The 13,707-nt window shown below is 41.6% G+C and overlaps 1 protein-coding gene across 1 annotated transcript in view; it reads right to left on the reverse strand.

The window, feature by feature from the left end:
* The window catches only part of EXOSC8 (exosome component 8), a 41,839-nt gene that overhangs the window by 11,145 nt on the left and 16,987 nt on the right, over nt 1–13,707 (reverse strand). The window contains exons 6-9 of the mRNA XM_040340389.1: nt 12,172–12,277; nt 10,020–10,065; nt 7,238–7,334; nt 5,330–5,450 (exon numbers count right to left, since the gene is read on the reverse strand). Coding sequence (XP_040196323.1) covers nt 5,330–5,450; nt 7,238–7,334; nt 10,020–10,065; nt 12,172–12,277 — 370 coding nt within the window. The remainder of the gene's footprint in view (nt 1–5,329; nt 5,451–7,237; nt 7,335–10,019; nt 10,066–12,171; nt 12,278–13,707) is intronic.

Genomic DNA, 13,707 nt, shown 5'->3' on the forward strand with positions numbered 1-13,707 from the left:
GGAGATCTATTCCGCCTTACTGCCCCGCATAGCTGCGGATATCATTTTTCCCATGCTTTTCTGCATCTCTTTTAAAGAGGTGAGTAATACCTCCTCCGTGACCATCTTAGGGTTGGACTGACCCGCGTCAGCTCCAGCCCCAGATCCCGATGGCCCCAAGGCTCCCTGTAGGGGAAAACAGCGGCATACCATGGTACAATACCGAGGTACACCTGCTACCTATTGGTATTTGGAACTAATAAAGTTTAATTGTCCAACACCTGGTTTGGGGGATAAAAAAATGCTTCCTCTCCCCTAGATGACTTTTTTTTTTTTTTTTTCGTTTTTGTTTCAAATCCAGGAAAGAAAAAACATTCTGTCCCCCTGAGTAGTATTGCAAAGAAAAACTATGAGATGGAAAGAAACAGCCTATTTCTAGGCTTGACAAAACAGTCCTCTGAAGACTGCAATATCCTTTCTGGCCACTGTGTGTCCTCGGCGCCCCGTGCTGCCGCTCTGGTCTTTCTCCTCAGTTCCAAAGTATTGATGGAACAAACAAGGAAGGGCCGCCCCTTCCTTTAAGCCACTGACCCGCCCTTCCCCCCCAGCAACCTCAAACAGGAAATGCCCCTCCCGACAGGGGGAGGGGGGGGGATTTTGGGAGGAAGGGACCTCTCTGTTCCAGCAAACTGCAGCCTGCAGCCTGGAACCATGAGGAGGTCAGCGTTTTGCCTGCTTGCAGGCTCTGAGGAGGAAGACTGAATGGAGCATCGCCTGGAGGCCTGCAGGTAAGCAAAGCTCTCTGACACACACATATATTTTTATATAACACAGGCCCCACTCAATGCTTTTTCCAACACTAAAGGGAGGTCACATCTTATGGGGAATAATACATAGAGAGCCATCTATTCTTTCTTGATATGTGACTAGTTTGCCAGACTGCAGTGCATAACTTTAGGCATGTCCCCTGTGACCCCCCCAGAAAAAAAACCTGCTAAGAACCAAGTTCCGCAAGTTTTCCCCTCACTTACCTGCTCCATGCCGCAGGACTTTGCCAAGCAGAGGCCCAATCTTCCCCCATCTCCGTGGGGATGTCTAGACCTTCAGGCCCTGGGTTCTATGAAGGATCCACTGTCCTGGGCCCATATAGCACCCTGGCAACAGAAAACTTTAGGTACCCAAAGGTTTCTAAGTTCTGGGCCCAGGGTCAGCTCTCTAAAAGAAAAGCATTATGGGCTATACCCCAGGGTTTGGGGTCCGGTTACTGACCACTTTAGCGCTGAGGCTTTTTTGGACAGAACCGGTAGCTCACCTAATCCCAAGGATGCGGACGGCAAGCTAAACCATACTAACACCTAAGACACTGGCGTAAAAACTGAGGTACCCCCTCCTATGGGAGGGGGTTATATAGGGAGGGGCATTTCCTGTTTGAGATTGCCAGTGTCTACACCTGAAGGTACTCCATATAACCCATATAGTAATGAATGCCGCTCTGTGTCCCGTGATGTACGATAAAGAAAACTTCTGGAACGCCCTGTATCAGATTCATATTCTCCAGTACAGGAGCTGCCCGACTCCCTGCTTTTGTGTGGAAGTGTGTGAAAATCAATGTTTCCCTATGAGAGCTGTCTTAAAAGGTCCGACACAAGTCGGTCCGACTTTGAAAATGCTCCCTGTACTAATTTGATCTTACTTCAGCCCATTCAATATCATTGGAAAATTGGAAAGAAACTGTGCTAAATACTAAACAAACAAGAAAGAAAGAAAAACTGCAATGAAATCACAGTCTATTCTATCCGAGAGCTACGATTACCATGTAAACAATAGATACAAAAAACAAACCGTGAGAAAAATATAAAATCGCGCTACCTCTAAACCGTGTGAAACAAATGTTTGAATCACAAAACTATGTGATATATATTGATATAAATCAAATTATGTGGTATATGATGGTATATATAAATCACTAATATAGCAAAAAAACAAGAGGTTGATAGCCACTAGAGGGCACTATATAGCACTCTCAAGTCCCTCAATAACAGTGATAATATTGATAATGAACATCAAAAATGTTTAGGTCATATCATTAGATCAATAAATATTAACCAAATTATATATATATATATATATATATATATATATATATATATATATATATATATATATATATATATATACACACACACACACACACACACATTATATATATATATATATATATATATATATATATATATATATATGTGTGTGTGTGTGTGTATATATATATATATATATATATATACATACATATAAATAAAACAAATATTGTAGCAATAAAGTTCATAAATGTTTAACACATGAAATGCCAGACACCCGTGCTCTGTGCCAAGTTCCGAAATCAGTTGAAAACGTGTCCAAAGCAAATGATGTATCCTCCACCAAACTATAGATTGGCTCCTTACCAAAATCGCCATGATCCCTTATGGACAAGGGATCATGAACAGCATATAATAGATAGTCACTCCCAGTCTTGCAGTTCAGACAGATACGATCCTTAACATTGGGTCTCATCCACAAGTGATTAAACTTCACCAACATCAATGCCCACCATGTAAAAAACAACCGGTACACAAATTCCCAGACACCCGTCCACTGGGGGAACATTTGGAGCTCTTGGGCGACGACAGCACGCCGCTCCGCCCTACGTCCGTTTTGTAAAATATTACTTCTTCCAGGGGCCCCTGGTGGAGGATACATCACTTTGCTTTGGACACGTTTTCAACTGATTTTGGAACTTGGCACAGAGCACGGGTGTCTTGGCATTTCATGTGTTAAACATTTATGGACTTTATTGCTACAATATTTGTTTTATTTATATGTCTATATATATTTTTATTTGGTTAATATTTATTGATCTAATGATATGATCCAAATTTCTTTGATGTTCATTATTAATATTATCACTGTTTCACCGTTATTGAGGGACTTGAGAGTGCTATATAGTGCCCTCTAGTGGCTATCAACCTCGCTTATTTTTTTGCTATATTAGTGATTTATATATACACCAGCATATACCACATAGTTTATGATTTATATCAATATATATCACATAGTTTTGTGTGTTTTGTGATTCAAACATTTGTTTCACGCGGTTTAGAGGTAGCACGATTTATATTTTTCTCATTCAATATCATTGAAGTCGGATCAAAGTAGGATCCTTGTCCTTACCATCCGACTTGTGACATCCGACATTGTGATTACAGCAGCAGTAAAAAGGAATTTATCTCACTCTGGGATTGTTTTGATTGGTCAAAGAATAAGTCAGACTATCACAAAGTCAGATCAAAGTCGTTTCCTGTTCATGAAAGTCGGATAGATGTAGGACCAATGTCGCAAAGTAGGATGAAAGTTGTATGACTGTCGTGTCATATCAGTGTGAACCCAGCCTAATAGACTCCAAGAAAGGGATTTTGTGGTGAATGCAAAATCCTATTTTCCATCAACTAGTGTCCTTTTAAATGGCACACCTCAAACTACCACACTACAGTATTACAGTCTTTCATTTTGGATAAAGTAGGAAATGGCTGACCCCCCCCCCCCCTCCATCTGTGTTACACTGAAATGTTTCCTTTCACCTCCTGCCCTGTAGACACAACATTATGTGGAAGGAATTTTGTACATCTGGCTTTGAGATAGCAATCACAGGGATAGATTTCTCAGGTGGAAAGTAGTACTCCATTCCTATTGTAGTGACAATGCAACATTTTGGATTTCACTCACTTTCATTCCCAGGGACGGTGGTCACTGGGAGAAATAGCTGGGAAATTTCTTTAACAGGAACACAGCATTAAAAATAAAAATCCAACAGGTGCACTAACCCTATCCAAAACGTCAAAGTTTTTCCTACAAATACACTTTAACCACCTCAATACTGGGCACTATCACCCCCTTCCTACCCAGGCCCATTTTTAGCCTTCAGTACTTTTGCACTTTGAATGACAATTGCTCGGTCATGCAACACTGTACCCAAATAAAATATTTTTTTCACACAAACTGCGTTTTCTTTTGGCTGTATTAAATCACCACTGAGTTTTATTTTTTGCTAGACAAACAAAAAAAATTTTTTTTTTTAGTTTTGCAAATAAAAATATGTTTTCTCCTTCATGGATGTGCACCGATGATCAATGCAGATGTCTCCTGTAATACTTGCCGGTGTTGCGACGAAAAAGGTCCCCCATTGAAAAAAGCCTGCCCTGTACTGCGCAGCGCTTGCGCAGTACGAAGCACTACGGAGCCGCCGAAAGGTTCCGAACATGAACAGACTAGTACACAGCGCCTGCTCGCCACAAGCAAACGACTTTGTGCCGCCACACTTCCGTGCTCATGCAATCTGACAAGGGGCAGAATATAATGTTGATAATCCATAGCGCATGAAGGAGCGGATGCCTATACGAAGACGGCCCGTAATTAATAATGCTGGGCCTGAGCTGATAAGTTGGGGGTGGATTTCTCAATAAACTACACAGGCTTCTACAATAATACATCCCCCCCTTTGCGAAATCCACCCCCATCGCTATGAGCTCTGCCCATCATGATACAATACGGCCCTCATTCTGTACGCATCCCGCAGCTTGCAGAGTTCCATTGAATAACACACCCACCCTCTTGCAGAGTTGCAACGAGCATCGGCCAGCGTGTGGCACAATGTCAGTTTTCTGTTTATTGCGCAGCCGCGAGTACAAGCTGTTCATAATTCGGAGACTTTCGGTGGCTCCCGTACTGCGCAGTACATTATTTGACGGGAGACCTTTCTCGTCAGAACACCAGCTCTCCTCACTTCACGCTGTGACAGCGCATGAGGAAAGGAATGCTGATAATCGGCAAGTGTGTTTACAAGTGATCAACTGCGATTGGACACAGCGGATCACATGGTAAAGGGTCGCTGTGATTGGCCCTTTACCGTGATCACAGAGCTTCTGGATGCGCACCCATGGACGTCCTCCCGGAACAAACTGTGCTTTAGCCATCTTTTTTGGGATATAGCAAGGGTGTGAAATAGTTAAAGAAAGCGAATTGCACAGAACCTGAGCTGAATTCAGCATTTAGAAGGCCGATAGCATTCCATCTCAGGAACACTTATTTCACACCATTTCAGCTGAAATCAAATACAGGAATAGCTTTTTTTCCTAAATAAGCTGAAATGTGCATTAAAAAGGTCCAGTGCTATAAGAACACCATAGCGTCACTTCATACCCTAATCAAGCAGGACTTTTGGAGCTGCTCTTCTATCAGCTACACTCAATACCATCCCATCTTGCTTCCAAAATCTCTGATGTTGTCTACCTCATCATCTCCACTAGATACTTACTTATCAAATATGGCAAATGATGTTGAAAGCGGGTGTTTATGGATCTTCAGGGCAGTTCTTGTCGATAGCTTCACCTGAGCCAAACCGGTTTCTTCATTTATTTTAACAGATGGCAGTCGTGCTATGGAAAGAGACCATTAGCATTAATCCAGAGACTATCCAGGCATAAAACAATGTTTATTTTGACGGCATGTAACTTCTGCTATGTACATTCCCCAAGGTATCACTGTAGGACCCGACACAGATGGGACTGGCAGCCAGCTACAGAGCCGTTTATCCAAGAGCTGAATTATTTGTCCAGACTGTTTCAATAAAACGTTCTGCATGCAAACAGATCTGCTGGTGAAGAATACACCTTTAGTGGATTCTAACAAAAAACTAATCATCCAGGAGGATTTTTTAGTGTTTCACTGGGACAAGCAATCACCCAATATATAAACAATTCAGAAGAATTCCTGACAGTACCAATTCAAAAAGTTAATTGGCCACAACCACATGAAGCAACATACAATCCTCACTGTAAAGTCAATTCTTTCCGTGTTCTCTGTAATCGGTATGTAAACATTTACTGGATGACATATTTCTAGTAAAAAATGCCCTTCAGAGCAAAACTACATGATGTGCAGTAGGGTTTTAAAAAGGTCCTGCTTGTGCATTAAAAGCCTCTGGAACCCCAAGATCTCCTCAAACTCCCGCAATGGCTGTATACGGCCACGCTTGGCTTTTTCACCTAAAATCTGTCCGTGGCGAGTTCCAGTGAGAGTGTCCATTAGTGGTACAGTGCGAGTGCGATATGGAAATGCTGCCAATGTTTAGTGCCAAGGCTGAACTTCTGAACAGCATGAGACAAAAGAAACACAAATATAACCACACACATGTGTAAATCACTCGTTTCAAATGGCTGCAGGAGTGAATTTGTCAGGTGCGAGTATCAAAGCTGATGCTAATGATTACAAAATCAAGTTCCATGTACCTAGGAAGCCCCCACACTATATTGATGGCGGCCTCTACTGCTAAGCACTACTTCCTTCCATTCAATCCTCTACTAAGTGAAGAGGCTCTGGCATCAAACTGATAAAATGTCTAAGGAAGGAGCTTAGTCCAACCTAAAGAGAAGTTAAAGTTGTATTAAACCCCCCCCCCCCCCCCCACAAAATGCAATATACTACAGCTTACCAATCCTTAATGTGGTGGCTGCATTCATTTATTCCCCCCCTCCCCCCTTAGACCCCTTTCACACTGAGGGCGTTTTGCAGGGCTATAGCGTTTAAAATCGCGCCTGCAATCTGCTCATTGCTTCCAGTGTGAAAGCTCGAGGGCTTTCACACTTGAGCGTTGCGCTAGCGGGACGGTAAAAAAAAAAAGTTCTGCTAGCCGCATCTTTGGAGTGGTGAAGGAGTGGTGTGTTTACCGCTCCTTCACCGCTGCTGCCCATTGAAATCAATGGGACAGCGCAGCTATACCGCCCATAATTTGCTGCCACGGGTGATCGCGGGTGCCCGGCGATCATCGCACACTCGCATTGGCTACGGGGGCGTGCCGTGGGCCCCTAGTGGCCAAAAGGCAAAGCGATGCAAGCTAGCTTCGCTCAGTGTGTTTGTGCACACACACCTGTGTAAAATTGTCAGTGCTATATAAATACCAATAATAAATAAATCTGTGCGTTTACCTGCATTCAGGGAAAATATCTAATTTTGTCTGACCAGGGTCGGAATAAATGCTCTGAACGCATGCAAATACATTTAAATGCAGGAAAACGATCTGTTTATACTTTCCAGATAAATTCTCCTAAACCCCAAGAAGCTAGTGGGAATGGAATTGTGAATGTAAAGATATTGTGCACCGTGACCCATAAGTCAACAGTTATTAGTCTCTAAAAAACATTTTAATTGCAGATGAGGATCTTACCATTTGTTAATGCTGCCACCAACGCACACATACAGGTATCCAGAAGATTTCCGCCATAGTCCAAACATATGAGGTCACAGTAGAGAACCCACGCCAGCTGGAAACAAAAATGACAGTAAATACTATGACAGTCTACTGCTGGTCCATGGCAAGAAGCACCATGACATATAAAAGGTTTGCCTTCCATTCACATTAATATACACAATCTTATACCATACAAGTGATAACACTTCCAGCCCCAGCACAGAGAATACTGGGCACCAGAATCCCATGTGACATCTTGCATGCACACAGATACTTTGAAGCAAATCTCTCAGATTAGACATGGCAGCAAAGTGGCCATCAGTGCTGTTGTGGGCTTAAATCTGAATTCCAGGTTTCCTGTTACTCTAAATACTTTATCTGGGCCAAGAACAATTTACAAGTGATGAGGCCGCTGTTTGTGTTGCATCATACTGTAGTAGCATCAGAAACACAGCGCTGTATTCAAGCAGCAGTATGGCAGCTACTGGAACAAAATGGAGTCAGCCTGAATGCTTCACACCCATTCAGGTGAAGCCTTGTATTCTTACAATACAAGGCTTCCTCTGATTGGCTAATGTGGAGATTGTGACCTCATCCACATCCCAGGATCATGAGAATTCCTGCAAGGTACTGGTGACCTAGCCCTCCCAGTGGGCAGCTGTAATATACTGCTTTGTTACCAATGCTGCAGGAAACCAGTAAGCCAAATTTAAATGTAACCCATAGAACGGTTTATGCCTCAAAATCAGCAACCCGTCAGATTAGGTAACTGAAGTGACGTTCCGTCAACTGCGCATGCGTCCACTGCTACTAGATTTGCTAATTTGACAGAACACCTGCAGAAGGCGGCAGCGGATATCTTACTACACCCAGTGAGTGATTTTAGCAATAAAGTGAGCGTATATAAAATAAAAATTATATATATATATTACACATACACACACACACACACACACACACACACACACACACACATATATATATATATATACACACACATACATATACATATATTAGTGCTGTCAGTTAAACGCGTTATTAACGGCGTTAACACAAACCCATTTTAACTCAGTCAATTTTTTTATCGCGCGATTAAGGAGGTTCACCCTTTAAAACATTTTTTTTTTTTTGTCAGCACGTACCTCTTAACCCTTTCACGCCGACTGGACGCATATATGCGTCCTCGGCGTTCGGGGGTTATACCGGGATGATGCCTGCAGCCGCAGGCATCATCCCGGTACCGTTGTTTAGAGCGGGCGATCGGCTATCCAAACATAACAACCGATGCGGCTAAAAGCCGCTCGGTTGTTATGCGGGAGGGGAAATCCGCCGCCTTTCGCCGCTCTGACCGGGCCTCCCGTCCCACCGGGAGACCCGATCCTCCATCCGCCGCGTTCTGTGTTCAGGCGGAGACTGACACTAAGCCGTAAACGGCTTTGATTCAGTCTCCGCATTGAAACCACGGAAGCGGCATCATGACGTCACTTCCGGGTTTCTCGGCTGCCAATGGCGCCAGATTTAAAAAAAAGTACACAGTATTCAGAATCGCCGTTTTCGGCGATCTGAATACTTTGAAGTGCAAAGGAGGGCTCGGAGGTCTTTTAGACCCCGATCCCTCCATAAAGAGTACCTGTCACCACCTATTGCTGTCACAAGGGATGTTTACATTCCTTGTGACAGCAATAAAAGTGATCAAAATGTAAAAAAATAAAAAAACACAATTTAATATTATAAAAAAATAAATAAATAAATAAATAAATAAATAAGAAAACAAAAAAAAAAAAAATGTTTTAAAGGGTGAACCTCCTTAATCGTGCTATTAATCGTGAGTTAACTATGACATTAATGCGATTAATCGCGATTAGAAATTTTAATCGCTTGACAGCACATATACATACATACACATATACATATATATATATATATATATATATATATATATATATATATACACACATATATACATACATACATACACATATATAGTATGTCGACATACTATTGCTATTTTGAAAGAAGTTGGAAACCAGCAGTAGGAAGGAGGCGGAGGCCATGTTGGTACACCGCGCACTGCTCAGCACTAAACCTTTAGGCTTTCAAAATGAAACATCTAAATGGCATCACAGATGTCAACATATTTATATTTATTCATATACGCTCACTTTGTTACTAAAATTCAAGATGTATCTGGGTGTAGCAAGATGTCCGCTGCCTTCTGACTGCCGGTGTTCTGTCAAATTAGCAAACCTGGTAGCAGTAGAATGCATGGGCAGCTGATGGAACTTCACTTCCGTTACCCAATCCGACGGGTCGCCGATTCTGACGGAACATCTGCGATGCGTTTTTAATTCAGCATGCAAAGCTGCATGCATCTGTTTTTTTGTGTGTGTCTAAGGAAAATAACGTCTGTATTGCCTTTTAGCAAAATTGCCTTTCCATAAAAAAAATAAAAAAAAAATAGGATTTCTGGATTTGCTGTTCAGTGACACAGACTGAACAAACACTTAAGCAATGCCAGTTATGGGAGGCTGCTTCGTGGTTGGCTTCTGAAATATATGGAATACTAAAAACATGAAGAAGCAGCCATGCTGGGAGATGAATGCAAAGTGCAAAAAGAGTGTGTAAGAGCTTCCCGCTATTCAGTATGCGAGTGACTGCCCTCATTTTATACTATGCACTGTGTGACACTATGCAGCAAGTTCTAGCCAGGAAACAGCAGTGAAAATACAGGATCACATGTAAAAAAACAAATTCATACTTTGCCATGTTCAATGCACAGGTCTTCTTTCAGTATCATCTGTGAACTAAACACAAGAAATACAAGTATTATTATAAAGTGATGTGACAAAAATTAAAGCCGAATTAATTTGGCTTAATCAACATTATGTTTAATCCTTATGCTGCTAGCATTAGTAACAGATAGGTATATTATATTTACTTGTTTTTTCTGGCCTAGGCCAAAATGGTGTCAAACATCCTAGAAGGCTCGAAGGGCCGTTTCGTCACAGCGAATGCTCGATGACATCATCGGCGCAAAAACACAGTAAATATTTCCTAGACGGCCCACGTTTAGTAGATATTTACAGTACCTATAGGCAAGCTTTATTCTAGGCTTACCTATTAGGTACAACCTCCACAGAGAGGTTTACAACCTCTTCAATGTAATGGTGTGGCAGAAGTTTAACCCGCTAGCTACAAATTGGTGGTATTATCAATTCGTAGCAGAGATTAATCGTTACTACAAAAAATACTGAGTCCGACACGGCCCTAAAAGAAATCTGTAAAATTACTTCAGCAAATACTAGTCACCCGCCTATCATTGGCTTTAGTAATCTGTGTCACAGACCTGGAATGAGTATACAGGGTAGAGTAAGAATGCTTTAAAGCCTTTGGACCAACTTGCAAGCCAGGCAACTGGCAAAAAGGAGGAACAACATATATATTATTTATATAGATCAGTAATCTTCCTTAACCACCGGAAGATTTACCCCCCTTCATGACCAGGCCATTTTTTTGCAAATATGGAACTGCATTATTTTGAGTGGGCATGCAATGCTGTACCCAAATAAATATGTCCCTTTTTCCCATAAATAGAGCTTTCTTTTGGTGGTATTTGATCACCTCTGCGGTTATTATTTTTTGCGCTATTAACAAAAAAAAGGAAGACAGTTTAAACATAAAAAATGTCTTTGTAATTTTAGGCCAAAATGTATTCTGCTACATATTTTTTGTAAAGAAAAATCCCAATAAGCGTATATTCATTGGTTTGCGCAAAAGTTATGGCATCTACAACTATGGAATTTTTTTCTTCCCAACTAGTAATGACGGTGATCAGAAACTTATAACAGGACTGCGTTATTGCAGCAGACAATTTAGACACCAATACAGTGATCACTGTACTAATGGCACTGGCTGGGAATGGATTAACATTAGGGGCGATTAAAGGGTTAACTGTGTATTTAGTGATTGTGTGTACTGGTGGGAGTGCTTTTACTAAGGGAAGGCAATCTGCCTTGTTTACATAGGCAGAATGCCGTTCTGCCTGTGTACTGAACAATCGGTGGGTGCCGGTGGACAGAGTCTGCAGCACTGATTCTCAACTCCAGTTCTCAAGGCACCCCAACAGGTCAAGTTTTCAGGGCTTCCATTATTTTGCACAGGTGATTTGATCAGTTTCACTGCCTTAGCAATTACCACAACCGTTTCATCTTAGGGAAATCCTGAAAACCTGACCTGTTGGGGCGCCTTGAGAACTGGGAGTTGAGAAGCACTGGTTTGCTGGAAACCGTTGCTGGGCTCCTTGCAGACCTGAAGAGGTTAAAGACTTACTGGTTATAACAAGAGGTTTAAGAACACACAGAAACATTAGTGGAAGGTTGTATTGTATAATAAGCTAAAGTACAACCTAGAAAGAGTGCGGGAAGCCTTGCTAATATTCCAGGGAGACCATTCTTTCTCTTAGTAAATCGCAAATTGCGATAATCTATAGTTTCACATCACTTTAGTCCAGGGGTAGGCAACCTCGGCTCTCCAGCTGTGGTGAAACTACAAGTCCCATGAGACATTGAAAGACCCCGATAATCACAGGCATGACTCCTAGAGGCAGAGGCATGATGGGATTTGTAGTTTCAGTACAGCTGGAGTGCCAAGGTTGCCTACTCCTGCTCTAGTCAGATGGGTAAAGCGGACACTTGTTTGGTTGGGCTGAGTTTTCATACATTGCAATTGGACTTTGTTTCAACAACTGTGTTGTTCACTGACTGATTGCAATTGTGTCTGCAGCTGCTCATTAACACGTCCGCTATAGAGAGAAAGACAATTCACACACAAAAAAAAAATAATAGAAATTATATATATATATATATATATATATATATATATATATATATATATATATATATATATCTTACTTTTCAATGACATCTGCAATAAATTGACTAGCGACTTGAGCCTCTTCTGCTGGAGGACCAGGCCGAAACCGTGGGGAACACAGTGGTGTAAGTTCAACATTAGGAACTGAAAATACAAAAAACTTTATTAGGGAAACAAATGGCAACTCCCTGAAGAGACAGCATTCTAATATATTTAAAATGATGATGAATATATATTTTTTCTTTGATTTCAGAAAAAAAAAAAAAAATAATCACACACAAACCTACATATTATGAACGGAGATAGAAACACAATAAATAAATATTTGTAATCTGTTAAAGCTGATCTCCAGCTTTTAGTGAATTTTAATTAGCTTGTTTGGACCAATCAAGTTACATCAACAGACGCAGCATCTGTGTGCATTGAATAAACTGTTTGTAGCCTCAGATTTCCCATCCCCCTCCTGGAAAATAATCCAGATTGACTGATCACTGCTTTATTCAATGATTGGATACACAGCTTCCTCTGATTGGCTGGGCTGGAGATTGTGAAATCATCTGCCCACCTATTTCAGATAATCAGGAAGCTTTGTATTAAAATGCAAAGAATACAAAGTTTCCCCCGAATGGCTAAACAGCATTCAGCCAACTCGATTCTTTGCAGCACTCAGGACAGCCAAACTCCAGCGAGGTAGAGAGAAAGAAGACCCTACATGTCATATGACAATTCAAAATGATTAGGCCAGAACACAGAGGAACAAAAAGGTATGTACAGTAAAACCTTGGTTTGAGAGCGTTTTGCAAGACAAGCAAAATTTTTAAATAAGTTTTGATTTGATAACAAGCAATGTCTTGATTTACAAGTAAAGCTGTCCACATAGGCCGTCCTCCGCACCGCCATAATCCCTTCCATGCTGCACTCCAAGAGCGTTTCAAGCCTCGCTTTCAGATTGCTCTACTGCAGGGTAGTTTTCCCGGTCACAATTGCAGACTGTGAGAGTCGGCGGTGCAGAGGATGCCATGTGGACAGCTTTACCCCGGATGCCTGCATACTTAGATGTCCCTATTTTAGACATCAACCATGCAAGTTGCTAAATGTTGTACCTTCATTAAAGTGTAACCCATATTGCTACACTTAAGCCTCGTATACACGGTACGATTGTTGGCCAACCAAGTGTCTGATTTGTCAAATGGGCGTGTGTCAGGATCTTGTTTTGCATACTAAAATTGCACAATTGTCGTGCCACAAACACGTACTGCGAGAAATTTCAGCTCTTAAGCACCACTCTTTGGGCCCCTTCTGCTAATTTTGTGTTTGGTGAGCATTGATTTCAAGCATGCGTGTTTGTACTTTTGAGTGATGGATTTGTGTAATGACCATACGAAACTCAGGCGTGGAGCCGTTGTCCGCCGAAAATTTACTAGCATCCAACACGCGTTGGCCGAAAATTGGAAAACAGTTGTCTAAAAGGAACGTACCAACGGTAAGAATTTAGGACAACAGCCTGTCAAACGACAATCCCCTTCCAACAAACGAACCGTGTGTACGAGGCTTTAGGCTCGCGTCACACTGGG

Source organism: Rana temporaria, chromosome 2, assembly GCF_905171775.1.
Source record: "Rana temporaria chromosome 2, aRanTem1.1, whole genome shotgun sequence".
NCBI classification, from domain to species: domain Eukaryota; kingdom Metazoa; phylum Chordata; class Amphibia; order Anura; family Ranidae; genus Rana; species Rana temporaria.